The 17,044-nt window shown below is 35.0% G+C and overlaps 2 protein-coding genes and 1 non-coding gene across 4 annotated transcripts; all 3 read right to left on the reverse strand.

The window, feature by feature from the left end:
- Positions 1-1,800: 1,800 nt before the first annotated feature.
- LOC109206073 (root phototropism protein 3-like) lies at positions 1,801-5,133 on the reverse strand. The gene is made up of 4 exons (XM_019368841.1): positions 4,591-5,133; positions 4,371-4,440; positions 2,958-4,253; positions 1,801-2,581 (listed from the first exon to the last, which is right to left on the reverse strand). Exons 1-4 carry the CDS (start codon positions 4,701-4,703, stop codon positions 2,036-2,038), a joined length of 2,025 nt encoding a protein of 674 aa, XP_019224386.1. The 5' UTR covers positions 4,704-5,133; the 3' UTR covers positions 1,801-2,035.
- A 3,330-nt stretch (positions 5,134-8,463) lies between these two features.
- On the reverse strand, positions 8,464-13,899 carry LOC109206075 (serine/threonine-protein kinase PEPKR2-like). Of its 2 annotated transcripts, none has more exons than XM_019368842.1 (4): positions 13,579-13,899; positions 12,521-13,467; positions 11,550-11,846; positions 8,464-9,387 (listed from the first exon to the last, which is right to left on the reverse strand). In XM_019368842.1, exons 2-4 carry the CDS (start codon positions 13,260-13,262, stop codon positions 9,053-9,055), a joined length of 1,374 nt encoding a protein of 457 aa, XP_019224387.1. In that variant the 5' UTR covers positions 13,263-13,467; positions 13,579-13,899; the 3' UTR covers positions 8,464-9,052. The 2 variants fall into 2 exon arrangements, with proteins under 2 accessions (XP_019224387.1, XP_019224388.1); XM_019368843.1 differs by having other exon boundaries at positions 9,069-9,387; positions 11,573-11,846.
- Positions 13,900-16,658: 2,759 nt separating this feature from the next.
- On the reverse strand, positions 16,659-16,742 carry TRNAL-CAA. The gene has a single exon. It is a non-coding gene; the product is annotated as a tRNA-Leu (tRNA).
- Between the last annotated feature and the right edge of the window lie 302 nt (positions 16,743-17,044).

The raw sequence follows: 17,044 nt of genomic DNA on the forward strand, positions 1-17,044 counted from the left end.
AGTCAGTTCCATTGATTTATTTAGGTCGTGTTTTTAGGTCTAGAGTTAGTTCCTATTGATTTGTGCTAGTCTTTTGGGTCCATGTTTGTGAAAAAGTCTGAACTCCATATGTAATAGATGAATAGTCCAAGATCTTATAAACCATTTATGTGCCTTTACGTAATTAAAGTGAAACTTCATATATCTCATGATGATTATTAAGGTATTTAAACTTTCAAAAAGTGGTAGGTATATGTTCAGGACAAAAGAGAATCATTTAATGAGTATCATCGTTGGAAATTATTAAGGAGTACAATCAGTGACGGAGGCAGGATTTTCGCTAAAGGGGTTTTAAAAAAAAAGTTGAATAATTAAAAAAATATTGTGGCCACTGGAAGTTGAACCAGCAACTTAACAAAGATTTTGAACTCCCTTGACCACAGAGTTATGCTTTTGGGCTCTCTTAAAGGGATTCAAAATATAATATATAGAGGTAGAAACCGGGATTTGCTTTATATGTACAGTGTAATTTTCCGGCGAAGCCCCCTAAATCCGCCCTCGAGTACAACATATATACTAATCACCTGTCAATGAACCACCTTGTTTGTTACCTAGTGAATGTCATGGAGAGAGTCGGTTCCCAAGTTTTATCCCCTAATGTTTTTCATGTGACATGCATTTTGTACATAGAACAGTGGAGGAGTCAATTCCTTAATTAATTCTATTATTCACCAGGCTTTCACATCTGTCTAAACTTCAACTACGTACTGGACACTGGACAGACACATCCAACAAGATGTACTCATCTTGTAGTCTTTGGTCTCTAAAGATTAAAAGAGAAATTAAGAATGAACATGTTATATATATAGAGAGAGAACTCTTGAAAGCATTGATTCTGCTGTTAGCTTTAGCTTGTAACTTGGCTAGGCAGTTTAAGACTTGACATAACCTTAAATATTGCTATTACAAGGCCTTTTAATTGATAGTATCTTGTACTTTGTGTTTGCTACTTTCTTTATCATACAATTCTGTCATTTCAAATTTAAGTTGATTGATAATTCTTTATTTCTGATTACATTACTACTCCATTTATTAGATTAAATATTGCAACTAGAAGTAGCAATTTTTAATCAAGTAACTACTTCTGAAATTCAAGTTCTGCTGATATTTATCCTAAATTCAGTGCATAAAAACAATCCCTAATGCTGATAAACACATTTTGCTGTAGAAAATCTTGAAATAAAAATGAAGGAAACCACAAAAGTTGAACTCATTGCAGTATATTCATAGTTAAAGTAAGTAGTTTTCCTAACAAGAACTGGTTGCAGCATAAGAAGGAGTTGCTTGCAGCATAGGTCATACTAGCATCAGCGGACCGAATATCTCCTTTACTTTGGCTCAAGTTTACTGTGTCAATCAAAGTGATAATAGGATGCTAAATCTATTGAGTTGAATTATTAGACCTTTTATGTTTTGATCCATTATCTCATGATTTCATTTTCTTGGAAGTTTTAAAGTATCTACTCGACATGTTATGTCACCTTGTTATCTTTTTGTTCTGACATGAACGGATGAGGAAAGCTATATATGTTATGCGTCTGATTTGCCATTTCAGTTCACTAGAATTTCTAACTGTAGGAGCACCTTTTGCAGTAACCAAATCAAGTTGCGTCGTTGTTGCAATTGCTTAAAGTGGTCTATTTCTTGATCTTTTCTCCTTTTTCGTCTTAAAACGAATACTACCTTAGTTCTGTATTATGATTAGTCAAGGTAGTCTGTATGTTCATGTAATTCTTTACTGATAGTCACAGGAAATAATAGTAAGCTAACTGCACCTTCAAATGCATATCATACTTAAGATGGTACAATCATAACTGAGAAAGCAGTCACCAGTGAACTAGAGAATCTATAATAATTTGTGCTATTATCTCACATAATTTCTATCTATGATAAAAATGAATGTTTTAACTACTCTTGTAATAGCAGAAGAATGATAATTTTGAATAGAAGGGAACACAGATAACTGCTAGTCTTCTATCTCATAGCCTTTTACTTCTCAAGAAATGGAATTTCTCCACCTTCTAGGTGTCTTTGTGGTCTGTTCAGCATTTGGGACCTGACCGCTGAAGTCATGTGTTTCTATATTCGTCGTTTTTGTGAGCTTGCTTAACTTTTTCCACCCTGCAGTCCATGCTGAGGCTTGTTTTGGTTTTGCAATCTTATCAAACTGTCTCTGTAAGTTATCCATATCGTTTTGGAGTTCTCGGTACTTAGTCTTCACTGTCTCTAGTTCAAACTTAAGAGTGTTGATGTCCTTGTTGGCTGCTGTCCATCCGTCTTGAAATGATTGTGGCGTTGCTTCGAGCAATGACTTACGGTTAGATACCAGAGGTTGATAATGAGATTCTCCTGGATCTTTGAGAGAGATATTAGCCATTGCATTGCTTATTTTCACCTGCTCAGAGAAGAGAACTTGCACCACCACTCGTAGAGGGAGCCTTTCGTTCTGAGCAGCGTGCATGCAAGCATCCATAGAGAGTTTCTGGCAATCCATCACCCTGCACAGCCTCTTTCTTTCGTGTTCTGAGAGCGTAGGATGGGCCTGTCGCACGTGTTGTATATCAATGAGCTTTCTGATAAAAAGAGAAGCATGTTGGGCTGGAATTCTAGAGATGCAGACAACATAATTGCGAAGGCGTGGTATTTGCAGATGATTTACTTCTAACTGATTGTTAGATATTTAGCATATATAGCATTTCAGAATTCTGAATCATAGTCACTTTTACTTGAGAAAGGATTATGTATAACTGTAGTTTTCTTTAACTATTAGTAAGATATATAAGCAAGCTAATGTTGATGTTTGAAACATTAAATTAGAGCAGAAAAGAGAACTATATTCATGATTAATCAGCAATGAATGGTTCAAGAATGTAAATGATTTGCACAACAATAAACTTGAATGGATTGGATCAAAGTACCTTAAGATAGGAATCAATTGCTCGATAAAGTCCATCATCACATGTTCTTGCTGAATCTGGCAAAGCCTCTGCCAAGACCTGGAATTTTGTCAAAGAAAGATTTCTGTCTCTGGATACTTCTGTTAGGTAACTATCTACGAGCCTCGCCACTCTCATCTTGGCATTTAGATTTGTACCCCTTTGAATTCCATCGTGCATATGTTTATCGGAGAATGGATATCTAGTAGGACTTGAACTTTCTGTCTGCTCTTGAACTATGAAATGTTCCAAAAGCCTCTGCACAAGATCGATGTCATACATGGTTTCACTTTTATTATAAGATGGTATGAGAAGATCAGCCAATGTAGCCTGCTCAAATTGCATTCCTACGCGTTTCTCCAATTCTGTTATTAAAGCTGGAGCTACTTTCAGCATGTTTGCCATCCTCAATAGTCGAAGAAGGAAGCTACACGAAACACTGTCCTTGTGTTGTGGTATTATGCTAATTAGGCTTTCAACAATCATCCTTTGATCTTTGGCCTGGACACTCGGTACTTCATCTCCAATTCCCGCTACTATCATATGGAGGCCGCCTCTCCAACTACCACTGCTAGTGCCATTTATGCTATTACTGATGTTGCTGCCATCATCCGCCAATCCGGATCCTTCGTTGATCAAACCTGGCAGCCACTTAGCTGCATACTGCATAATAGCAGCACCTATCAGTTCATGTTTCATGCCCTTTACCTTAATCGCGGTAATCACTCTCACAAAGTGATCAATCCTGAGAATTGAAACATCTTCAAACCACCAATCAGGTGGTACTATTTGCTGGTTTCTACTTGGGCTGGAATCCTTCATTTGGTTCCAATTTGGGCTGGAAACTTTTGGAGGCTTTCCTGTGTACTGCCATTTTATTCCTTTTGGATTAGCACAAGCTTTCCACGCGATGGACTCGCTGCATCTTCGAACAATTTGGAGGTTTTCTGCCCATGGTGATAACTTTTCACAACTCTTTAGCACCAATATAGAGTCTCTCCATGAAGATAAAACCACATAGCTGAGAAAAGCTTCAGTCTTGAATATAAGGTTTCCTTCTTCCAAATCCTCAGTCATTTCAAGATACTCAGCTGCACATCTTAGGCCAGAAATATTGGTTGCACATAGATCAATAGCAATACCATAACAGAACTTTGCTGCTAGCTCAAATGCCTCAGGTCCACCTGGTAATTCATCTAAACTTATCTTGCTCAATTCTGCATCCCTTGATTCATATATCATTCTGTTCATTTTTCCACTTCTAGAAAGCAAAGGATACTTTTATGATATTTAGGAGTTGGGATATAAACAAAGAGGAACTAGTTAGCCACTTTAATTCCCACAAGTTAAATATATAAGAGAGAAATTTAAGTGTTTTGAATTTATGGTACTTACCTTGTGTAAATGGAAGCTAACATCTTCAATTTGAACTAAAAGGTCACTTGGGATATCAGTTGCTACATACCTATATCAAGAATATATATAAATCATTGACCATTTTAGTCATTTATTCTGAAATAATAAATTCAGCCACTCCAAAATAATGACATTGAGAAAAACACAAGTCATCATATCATTGAATAATTTCAAAGCAAACAAGTTTGTCAGTACATACCAAGACTGTCCTTTTTGTTCAAAACTATCAGTCTTAACTCCATGCTTGCTAGCACTGAGAACTCCATTGCCATAATCTCTTCCACTAACAGACTCAGTTTCTGATTCCCACATGGTGAGAAGCTGTAATTAAGGACTAGAAACAAAATTCACAGCAGAGAATTTTATCAAGAAAGTGAGAGTAAGTTGAGAGGGGGAAGCAGAGCAAGAAAAGAGCAGAACAAGTAGAGAAGCTGGACTGATGAGTAAAAAGGAAAAATCCCACATGGGAATGCTTGGAATTATCTCATATTTGTCGGCTTCTCAAGAATTTTCCAAGGTCTCCTACAGGCTGTGTAGTACTGGTACCATTGTGTTTTTTTTTTGTGTGTGGATTAATTCAGTGCTAATTCCCTTTTCCAATCATTGAAATATTAAAATTTCTCAGTAGGTGTGAGTCTTGAATGGAAAAAAAAAAAAGAGAGGTTAATCTTCATATGTTTGTTATTTTTTGAGGTAAAGCTATTTTAAGCTCTCCCAACTTTTAAGTCTTATTAAAACTTTGTGTAGACTAGTTGGAATGTCCAAAACATTCTTTCTCATGAGAGAAGGACTAATGAAGTTTTTTTTTTAATGGAGTGGGTGGAAGTCTTTTACAAATGTAGACATCAAATTTATTCTCTAATGAAGGAGTATGGACCACCATTTTCCTTTCAGATCAACTGTAAATAATTTAGGGTAATATATTAATATCTGGTAACTCTCATTTCTTCCTTTCATTTTCTTGTTCTCTTCTTTTGAATGGACATTTATATCAAGATATAGTTAGGTCTAGGCTTGGACTCTTCTAGAGAAGTGGTGAAAAGTGTCATTCCCATGCATGCCATTACTGACTTAAAATGTATACAAAATGTATTATCCACCTATATTATCCACTAAAAAATGAGTTGGGATAATGAATTTTTAAAAATGGGTCAAATATGGATAAGAACCATATTATCCATTTAGAAAATGGATAACTAATGAGTTTAACTTTTACATTTGTAAAGCCTCAAATTGGGAGTTCCTCAAGTTTGGGAGACTAGGAATTCTTCCAAAAGTGATTATATTCAAGAAGTCATGGATCATATGGATATCCATATTATCCGCCGGTTAACCCGTTTTTATCCGTATTAAATATGGATCGGGTCGGATAGTTTGTCTGTTTTTTCATTACTCATTTTCGACCTGACCCACCGTTTGCCACCCTACATACGAGTAATGGATACATAATGATACTTCTTACATACTAATTTAAAAATTTTGGATCTGTCTCTAAGAAGATTTTTATTAGGTATGGCAATGAAGTGGTGCGGGTGCAGGGAGGGGCAAGTTTAAGCCTATGTGGGGCGGGTGCGGGGAACACAATTGCGGGATGGGGCCGGTGCAGGGCGGGTTGAATAAAATCTTTTTAGAATTTTAGCGGGGCGGGGCGGGTTGCGGGTTGCACTTTTTTTATATACCGGCTCCGTTTCTTTTAAATGCACTAACCTTGAATTTCACTCTATCGCCTCCAATGACTCTCATTCTCTCAATATGACTTTTCTGTAGATTGGTTTTGACCTTTTCAGTTTATAGTTTTCATAGATAATTAATGTCACCAAGTTACAATTAGTAAGTATTACAAGTATTTATTTTGGCTAATACTTATCCAATATCATCGGAAAAAGAAAGATTTTGTACAAGTACTTACACCAACTTGGAGAAGCTGAAATAATTAATTTACAGAATAACAATTTAAGTTTCATAGCTAATGTCGGAAAATTTTATTTTGTGTCTCAAACAACTGACACTAGTTGTATGAGACAATTTTTTTGTCTCACATTTCTGTGGACCCAGAAGTGTAAGATTGGGGTCCACAAATTTGTGAGACAAAAAGAAACCTCATACAACTAGTGTCAGTTGTATGAGACACAAAATAAAACTTCTCGCTAATGTCTAATTTATATTCATTCTCAACTAGTTCAAGTTACTCAACTGGCAAAGTTTACTAATTTTTAAAAGTAACTTCCTTCCTTAGCAAACTATACTTATGGATTATTTATAAGGTAGTTAATATTCAAAAGCTTTGAGTTCAATCATATCTTCAATGCATTATAGACGACTTGGTTCCTCCAATGAAGACAGAGTACTCTCTCGTGGAATAATTGCAATATATAATATAAATGAAAATTTGAATATAGGTCTATAATTTATAAATGAAATTTTGAATATAGGTCTATAATTTCAGAATGTGGAAGCGGCTACTAATGCTTGTATTAAGGTAAGCTGTCTACATTACACCCCTATGGGATGCGGTTCTTCCCCGTCCATACGTGAACGTGAAATACTTTGTGCACCGTGACTGGTCGCCCATGTTTTGGAGCTTCAGATCTCGTATACAAGTTCATATTAGATTCTTTATTTGCCCCCCACCCCCTCCCCCCAAAGAAAAAACTAGGAAAGAAATAAAATGTCCCTATGTGTTTTATATTGTTTAGTAAAAAGTTAATCTACAGATATTTTGACCAAGAGACAAGCTCCTTTGCTGCTGAAAATTAATAGCTCAAGTGCTAAATGGATGTTGTACACTCCTGATGAATGGTGCATAACAAAAGTTGTGGGTCCCAAACGTTTCAAGAATTGTGGTTGTAATGGCTGTAACAATAGAGAAGTATATAAGCCATTTTGGAATCATCTACATTTATATGAAAGTGAGATTTCTCTAAGGGGGCCATTGTCATATTCATGACCCATGTCTCTTTATTTCACTGCAGATTTTTTAATTATAACCTATACCCAATATAGTATTCGTTTAAAGCTACTTTTCTTAGTCGTTTACCTATCCTAAAGATTAATGGATTGATATTACGTATTCCAGAAAATGAGAGCTGCAAATTGATCATAATTCCCCACTTCTTTTAATAGTTAGGACAAAAAAAAAATGGGAAGTTTCAGTAATTTTTTTAGTAATATAGTTAATAAGGGATCGAAGAGAAGACATCCAAATTGATTTGGTAATGGTCTTGATTATTGGATTATTCCTTAATTAAGATTTAAGAATGGTCTCCAATAATTAATAGTCTTCTTCTCTGAAAATGACCGAGATAAGCTTGGTGGGATCAAAGGTGGTCTTTTCTTATATATACATCAAAAGCCTCATGATCTGATGGATAAGCGAGATGATCAAATCAGGAGTTAAAAATATCTTAAATTATTTAACTAAAAAGTCTTATCTTTATTTGTTCAAGAAAGCTGAGAATTAAGATTCATTCATAATTGAAATATTCATATAATATATAGATATATCATTCATATAAATGCATACAATATAAAGTTGTCAGAGTGAGAACGCAGCCGCATTATATTATTTTAGTCTGATTAAGTTGACGAATTTACAATTATTAATAAGATAATAACAGTATGTGGTTATCATATCTCTAGCCATTCTCAAGCATGTGGTATGTTCATCATTGTTTCATAAATTCATACTGATGGAGAAATTCCTTTTTTATGAGACTAATAATGGAGTGCCACCCTTATTTTTCGACCAAATTCCTTTTATCTTTTTTTCTATATAAAAAAAAAAAGAAACCTTAATATTCAACTGATGGAGAAAATAAATTGTAGCAAAAAGAAAATGATATGGGGGGAATGAATAATGGTGAGAGTAGGGCCACGCCAAACTATATGAACTTATTGAGGCTGCAAATCTACAAAGAGTTTGCTGGAGAGTGGTGTGACAAGATATCTTATGCACGAGTTAGAAGCCCATTAATTAGTACTTAGTTACAGATGATAATGATAGAATTTCTAACATTCAATATTCTCTTCCATAGCTGAAAAATGGCTAATAATAAAATACTACTACAATATATTGTTTTTAATCCTATCTTTCAACACAATATCAAAGACAAAATAGACAATAACAAAAGCTATACGCTTAACAGTCTCCTTTTTGTTCCCCTCTCTAGATCCTGAACATTCTCTGAGTTAAAAGTTCCAAAAAAGTAGTACCAAATTTTCAAAGTCAAAGAAGGCTGAGCTAGTCACTCAAATTAAATTACTCAGCTTATAACTCTGATGCTGTTTAACAAGATTGATTCCAAATGCATCATCTCTATGACCCTTGAAACTTTTTTACAGCAGGCTTAGAGAAAGGACTCAGAAAACACACCTTATTTACATCACTCACACACACACTCTTCAACTGACAAGTTAGAAATGTTAAGAATTCACAAGCCAAAAGCAACTCCAAACTAGTCCAGTATTATCTGACATAGAAATCTTTTTATTACGTAGTGATAATTTATTCCATAGCCAAAGGTAAAATGAAATCAGTTGCCAGTTACCACTTCATGCAGTTGGGAAGTCAATTCATCAATAGTTGATGCAACATGCTGTGCTCCGCCAAAGTTTGATACCTTTGCAAGGGGAACAGTACATGCTGCTGAAGGTCATACCCGTCAAAATGCTGTACAGAGGTGGTTAGCTGGTATGTTAGGAGGACATTCTTGATCAATTGTTCTGGCTGGGCTGCATATTCTACTTCTCTTTGGCTCTGAAATGTTCATGTGTGAAACGGCCACTGTGAGAGCATCAATAAAACCAGAGTCTTCACCTTCAGGCATCTGGGACAAACTACCAGATGTTAAAGTTGAACCAAAGTCATCACTGAGAGAGCTAAAAGCTAAGTTTCTTCTCTCCCGTTCTATCCTAATAGTAGCAGTCAGCTTGCTTTTGATTGGTTTTACATGGTTCTTCAATGTGGGTTCTGTGTAAAATAAAATCCATGGATGCCCTGCACAAAAAGAAAAATTGTATCAGAAATTTAGAGCCAGACATCATAAAGCAGTGCAAACAGACAAGCGTGAGATCCAGACATTTACAAATTTTGCCTGTCAAGATTTTGATGAGATGCTGTCATCTTTGGAAAACAAAGATACCATAATGAAAAGATGAATTGCATTCTGTTTACTAGCGTCCCCCCACCCAGCCCCACCCCACCCCAAAAAAAGCCCACTTAACTTGGCAATCAGCAGGCAATCCACCTATCCACCTGATGGATTCAATTTTCCCAGACAGGGATAGGACAATCAATGTCTGAAAGATCTAGCAAATTCAACTAACATTCAACTCACTCATGTTTTTACACCAAAGTTCTAACAGGCCTTGTCAGGTAACATTTCAGAGCAAGAATGTCAAAGTGAAACTGTTTTACCCACTAAATTAGATCTATCAACAGGAATCTACACCTAAATACAGATAACTGTTCTATCGACACCAGGGGAACTCCTATCTAGTACCTTTTCTGAAGCTCATTGACTGAAAAAAATACTTTTAGAGTACGGCGCAATTCTGTAAGATTTTTTTCTTTCAAAACAAGTTCTGAGATGTGTTTGAGCAAGCAGTTTTCTGTATTTACGAAATTGTAGAGGCTTTGTTGATGAAAAGGAGCTTTAATTAGCCAAAATTGAGTCTTCGGCACATACAATTCTGTCAGCATTGCTTATAGCTTGTTGACCGGGAACAAAATTAATAGGCCTATCTAAAGCTGAATTAGTTCCAATTTTCTTGAGATGGAGCAAGTTGTCTTCAGCTGAAAATTCATAGATTTTGTAGATTCTATAGTGTTTTTGATGCTTAAACACGGAATCCTCGCCCTCCCATGCACCCCGGGGTGGGTTAAGGCTTAGGATGGGGGCAGCAAATGGAGTAATTTCTGAAGAAAAAGTGTAGTAGAAGACATCACATACATTACATTCTGAAGAAAAAGTGTTAAAGAAAACTTAAAACATTACATGCAAGTTATCAAATCTCCATCGTTCCTTTGTCCCAATATCACATCAATTTCTTCCACTCGTATCATCTGGAAATGAATGCGTGATTCATATCATCACAGTCACACCATGCAACTAAAATACCAGCTAACTTAAAGTATATGGCACTGTAGTAACCACCACTAGAATATTCAGTCTTAGAAGGTACTTTAAGAGCCGAAGAAATTGAGTCTCATCGATAAACACCATATGCAAGTCCTTCTTCTCTCCCTATACTGCTCCATCAATCTCCTAACAAGGTGGATGACTTGTGTAGTCGAACGCCCCGGCATAAACCCAAACTGGTTCTCGGAAATAGACACACTCCCCCTCACCCTTAGCTCTACCACTCTCTCCCAGACTTTCATAGTATGGCTAAGCAGCTTGATACCCCGATAGTTATTGCAATTTTGGATATCACCCTTGTTCTTGTATACAGGAACCATCGTGCTCCACCTCCACTCTTCGGGCATTATTCGTTCTAAAAATGACATTAAATAACCTAGTGAGCCACTCCAAGCCTGCCTTGCCCGCACTCTTCCAAAACTCCACCGGGATTTCATCTAGCCCGGTCGCTTTTCCCTTGCTCATCTTACGCATAGCTCCCTCAACTTCATCAACTATAATCCGCCTACAATACCCAACGTCACAACGACTCCCGGAGAGTTCTAAATCACCTAGGATAATGCTCCTGTCCCCCTCCTCGTTCAATAGACTATGGAAGTAGGTCTGCCCACATTAAGAAAATTATTGAGATATAGGAAGTACAAACATTTGTATGTATATGATTGCTCTGATACTACAAGTTACATGACACAAACATCCATATGAATTGTCCTTGTGTTTCCCTTGTGGGCTTAATTGACAATTCTTCAATCATCTCAGCACCGTCTTTTCAAAGAGTAGGATGGTACACCAGAGATATAGATGATCAATAACTCATCTTTCGTATTCTATTTGTAAGGCAAACATACATGCTGCTAATTAATGCTCCCAAAGTGGATCCAAACCACTTAATTCTGTCTAGTCCTCTTTGAGTACATTTCATTAAAAAAAAAATTACCCGACAAAAGAATATAAGATATAAAGTGAACAGGCATCAAAGCAACAGCTAAGAAATGGACGAGATCTGAAGGTTACTCACTTAGTACTTCATCTGCACTGTACCTTGCTGAAACATCCCTTGTCATCATATGAGAAAGCAAATCACAAGCAGGGTGTGACACAGATTCCCAGGCTCCACCATTGAAATCAAGATTCTCCTCCTTAATTGCGCTGAATAGAGATTCCAAGGAATCACCTTGAAATGGAAGCAAGCCCATCAAAAGTGCATGCAGAAGGACACCGGCACTCCATATGTCCACTTTCTCATTGTAATCACCAAGCAGAACCTCAGGAGCAACATAAGCTGGAGTTCCGACCACACCAGTCAAGCTCTGACCTACAAGCACAATAAACAATTGTTTATATCAGATATCTCATTGCTGAAGAGACGAAACAGCTGAGTATATAGACATTCATATATGTATATGTGTGTGTGAAGTGTGAACATATATCTTCAAATCCCCTAATGTGCATCTTCGAGTGTTTCAGCTGATTCCCAATCTCCCACTAATTTCATGATAATTATTCATCATTCAGCTCGAGCAAGAACGAAGGGAAACACACACACATGCATATCCCCCTTCACCCAGTTTGGAGCAAAGATTCCTCCAAGAAAAACTAAAATGACTTAAACAGAGATATCTTGAGATGGGCCCACAAGAGACAACATTAACAAAGCGAATTCCTACGTGACAGCACTTGAGACTTATATGCGAAAACCCATCATCATACCATTCCGGAGAAGATCATAACTTCACAAGCTTGCATGCAGTTTCTTTCTAGTGCTATGATTTTATAAAATTGACCTTGTATAATTTGTACGATGATATTAAATATTTCTACATATATGCAGCTTTGTCCACCTGCTGACTGCTTAAATGTAAATATTATAGATGCCAAATACTGATAAAAAAATATAGGTGCCAAAATAGATCTATGAATTTGCAGAACAAAATGAACACTAGCACTCCAGCAAATCAAATTCAAAGAAAAGAGATCATCTTGAATTACCATCTGAAATTCTCATCGCTAGCCCAAAGTCTGAAACCTTAACTTGTCCAGAGGTTGTAAGGAGGACATTTTCGGGCTTAACGTCCCTGTGCACAACACCCATCTCATGGCAGTATCTGATAACCAGCATGAGATCTTTGATCACATTAGCAGCTTGTTGCTCAGGATATCGCCCCACCCTAGCCATTTGGTCAAGCAACCTTCCTCCTGAGCAAAGTTCCATAACAAGATAAAAGGATTCAGCATCCTCATACACGGCCTTCAGCGTCACAACACCTGGATGCCCAGAGAGATGCTGCATTATCTCCACTTCACGGTGAATGATCTCTTCCCCCTTACGCAGAGTCTTGCAAGCATGCTTTTCTCCACTCAACTTCCTACGACATAATAGTACAGACCCAAATTTCCCTTTCCCAATAACTTCTCCCATCTCATAATCCTGCTCAATCTTCTTTTTCCTCCCCAATCGCGTGGCTGAATCAAGGCAACCTATTTTCCTTTTAAGACCTCGTCCAGGTGAGCGTGAACGTGCACTCCCACAAGGCGGGGCAGTGACTACTCCTGTGATTACACTCTTCCTACAACAGTTAGCATCTTCAACCACAATTTCCCTAGATTTCTTTTTCCTTCGAGAGTAATCCTCAAGTGATAAATGTGACCTGAATACTGTGAATGGACTCACATCTTTTTGACAAGTAACTGAAATATCTACTCCCTTTCTCTTCTTACCCAAGTTCTCCATGCAAAAATTTAAGTAATTAAGCTACCTCTAATTCATAAGCAGTCCTCCAAACTACATCTAACCAAAAACCACCCAGATTGTCAAAACTATAAAGCTACTACCTTGATGCCCCAATTAACTACTTCAGTTGTAACAGCCCAACCAGATAACAAGATCTACCAACCATAAAACAGGTGCATAAAAAGTTCCAACTTTTTGTTACATTCTGCAATTTCAAGAAAAAGGGGTATGAAACAAAACCCACAAAATTATCACAAAACAAAAGAAACAAAGAATACATATTAAAAATTAAACAAGAAAAGTAAGGGCTAAGTACCTCTTAATGCGAAATGCCTCTTACTCCTTTTCCTGCGACCCATTTGAGCATACAACTCCGAGGTAAAAGACATATTTATCCTCCTTTCACAGAAGGTAGTTAGTGAAACCCTAAATCTCTGAAAAATAGTTCGATTAACAGAACATATATCCTGGAATCAGAAAATAGGGATTAACAGAATATTGCAGTAGGAGTAAAATTTTCTTTTTGGTACCTTCATACAGAAGGAATGGTAGTGATGGGGAAGGAGTGAAGAAGGGTTTTTGGTGAGAGGAATTAAAAGCTGATCACTTTCCGCTACAGACACGTGATTCTGAAACTGCCACCCTCACTATTGGCGCCGATCTGCTCTTTTTAACGTGTCATGTTACGCCACGTCAGTAGATCGGACGGTAGAAATCAATTCAATATGGGTTACTCTACGAAGGTGGTCACTAAAGTTGTACGACATATTTGTGCAACAGCACAAAATTTTATTTTGTGTCTCACACGATTAAGACTAGTTGTATGAGGCATATTGTGAATTCAAAATTTTGTGAACCCAAAAGTGTAAGATTTGGGTCCACAAATTTGTAAAACATGAATTTGCTGACGCACTATTATTTGTCATGTTACCTAACATAATTGGTTCATCAACTTTCTCTGTCTCAGCACTTTTTGGGAAAAGAAATATGGGGTTGAACGGCAACCACAACAATAAACTCGTATAATTTCATAAGTGAAGTTTGAGGTAGTAATATGTACCCAAAAATTAAAAAGTATATTTTCGATAGATTCTCAACTCAAGAAAAAAAATATGGAATTCGGGGCCGACAAATAGTAAAGAATAAAAGATTAAAATTAAAAGAATATCACGGGATTAAAACTCTATACAAAAGAATTGTCTTGCAAATGAAAATAGCTCTTCTATTAATGTAAAAAGGAAGGCAGTGTATCGGGTTTCTAATTTTAGTTGGTTCATTAAGTCCACCTAAGTGGCTTTTTTACTAAAATTTTTGTCACGTAATGAAATGTTATCGGGTTCCAGCAGCAGAAGCAAGCCATTGATACTTGTATTAAGATATGTCTATATCATACCCCTTTATTCAGATCCTATGTCAATAGGAAATGTTTTATATACCGACTCCCTTATTTTTGTTACTATCTATATATTATTAAAAGGAGAGGAAAAAGCCCTCTCCTTAAGCCAAGTGGCAGCCTAATAAAATGCCACATGGCATAATTGGTTACTAATTAGTTATTTAGTTTATAATTAGTTGTTGGTTACTTATTTTTGAATTTAAATACATATCAAAAAAGAAAATAATAAAATACAATAAAAAAACTACCATATATATATTAATTGGTTACTTTATTTGGATTAATAAATATAGATATCTTATAATTAAATATAATAAAAAATAAATATATAAAAAATAACTACTCATTCAAATTGGGTGGGAGTAGTTTAGAGTTTGAGTTTTTAAATTATTTTAAAATAAAAAAAAAAATTAACCTATAAAAAAAACGAAAAAAAGAGAAGAAAAATTGCTCATTCAAATCGAGAAGTAGTTTCAAGTTGGAGTTTTAAAATAATTTTAAAATAAAAAACAAAATTAAAAAAAATAATGAATTACCAATTCAAATTGGGGAGTAGTTTCAAATTGGAGTTTTAAAATTATTTTAAATTAAAAAAAACGAAAAATCTATTTATATATACATATAAAAAACGAAAATAGTAAAATAAAATAAAAACTACCATATATATATATATATATATTAATTGGTTACTTTATTTGGATTAATAAATATAAATATCTTATAATTAAATATAATTAAAAAAACGAAAAATAAATATATAAAAAATAACTACCCATTCAAATTGGGTGGGAGTAGTTTCAAGTTGTAGTTTTAAAATTATTTTAAAATAAAAAAAAATTAACTATAATAAAAAAACGAAAAAAGAAGAAGAAAAACTACTCATTCAAATCAGGGAGTAGTTTCAAGTTGGAGTTTTAAAATAAAAAATTACAATTTCAAATTGGGGAGCAGTTTCAAGTTGGAGTTTTATAATTATTTTAAAATAAAAAAACAAAAATAAAGCAATAAAAATCTTTTGATTCAAATTGTGGAGTAGTTTCTTTCTAATATTCTATATTCTATATATTTTTATATATTATTAAAAGGAGAGGATAAAGCCCTCTCCTTATGCCAAGTGGTAGCCTAGAAAAAAACCTTATGGAATAATTAGTTACAACAAAGAAATTATCTATTCAAAATTAACAAAGAAATTAACTACCTAAATTAACTACTAAAACATGGGTGAGGGTTGGTTTAGGTTAGTTAATTTCTTTATTTCATTTTTGAAATCATTTTCTTTTTTATATTTTGAAATAAAAAGTATATCTATTCATTAAAATTCAAATAATATTATTGAGAAAAATATAATAAAATTTAAAATAAAAAATATATATTTTCAAGAGTAATAAAATATATATCTTCTATTATATTACAAAAGAATAGCAGACAAAAATATTAAACAAGTAATATGCTAATAATCTATCTATATATTATTAAAAGCCAAAGAGGCACCACATTAATCCAAGTGGTAGCCTAGAAAAAAGCCACATGGAATAATTAGTTAATAACAAAAAAGTTATTTAATGTAAATTAACAAAGAAATTAACTACTCAAACATCGGTGAGGGTTGGGTATATCATATTGACAAATAAGATGACAATTGAAATTTATTAAAGTAATACGGTCTAATAGGATCAAACAAGCCCGATTATAATTTAATTAATATTTTTTTAATATTGACCGCGCATCGCGCGGCTACGATTACTAGTTCTTTAGTTAATTGGAGAACTTACTTTGCCATCCAACTTTTTACTTAGATAGGAAAAGAGAGAAGAAATAGAGATGAATCACAGATCTTAAATCATCAAGCAATTTTTTAGATTTTTACAGACCTAACGCCTATAACTGTGGGTTAGTTTTAGAAAGCACTGTGATTGTATCTTTTACAACCAATTTACTCAACCCTAGCTATCCAATAGTCACAGTTGATACGGAAAATAAAAGAAAAGGTGCATCAAAATTGTCAGAAGTGGGATTTGAACCCACGCCCTCTCACGAGGACCAGAACTTGAGTCTGGCGCCTTAGACCACTCGGCCATCCTGACTTGTTTGCATGTGGTTTAGTTATTTATAGTACTACCGATTCCTTCCCATCCCAATTTATGTGGTACCTTTTGGATTTAATTTATTGTGAGTTATAATACTCTATTTTTATGTAGTTTCCAAATATATAAATTTATTTCGAAAAACTTAAAAGTTTATTGTCCGGATTCAAACTCAAGGTTGCTTGGCTACGCTAAATGGGTAAAAATTTAATTGCTCCTAGTGTTTATACCAAATAATTGAAAAGATATTTGTCTTTCATATACATACTACTTTAACATAGTTATAATTAACTGCATTCTCA

The sequence above is a fragment of the Nicotiana attenuata genome, unplaced genomic scaffold, assembly GCF_001879085.1.
Source record: "Nicotiana attenuata strain UT unplaced genomic scaffold, NIATTr2, whole genome shotgun sequence".
Classification (NCBI taxonomy): Eukaryota; Viridiplantae; Streptophyta; class Magnoliopsida; order Solanales; family Solanaceae; genus Nicotiana; species Nicotiana attenuata.

Excerpts from the sequence above, each read along its gene's own strand:
- LOC109206073 (XM_019368841.1), bottom strand. The coding sequence starts at position 4,703 with ATGTGGGAATCAGAAACTGAGTCTGTTAGTGGAAGAGATTATGGCAAT. Across the intron at positions 4,441-4,590 it reads GAACAAAAAGGACAGTCTTG|GTATGTAGCAACTGATATCC; the intron begins GTATGTACTGAC and ends TTCTTGATATAG. Across the intron at positions 4,254-4,370 it reads TTAGCTTCCATTTACACAAG|TATCCTTTGCTTTCTAGAAG; the intron begins GTAAGTACCATA and ends ATATCATAAAAG.
- LOC109206075 (XM_019368842.1), bottom strand. The coding sequence starts at position 13,262 with ATGGAGAACTTGGGTAAGAAGAGAAAGGGAGTAGATATTTCAGTTACT. Across the intron at positions 11,847-12,520 it reads AGCGATGAGAATTTCAGATG|GTCAGAGCTTGACTGGTGTG; the intron begins GTAATTCAAGAT and ends TTGTGCTTGTAG. Across the intron at positions 9,388-11,549 it reads CAGTGCAGATGAAGTACTAA|GGCATCCATGGATTTTATTT; the intron begins GTGAGTAACCTT and ends CTTTTTGTGCAG.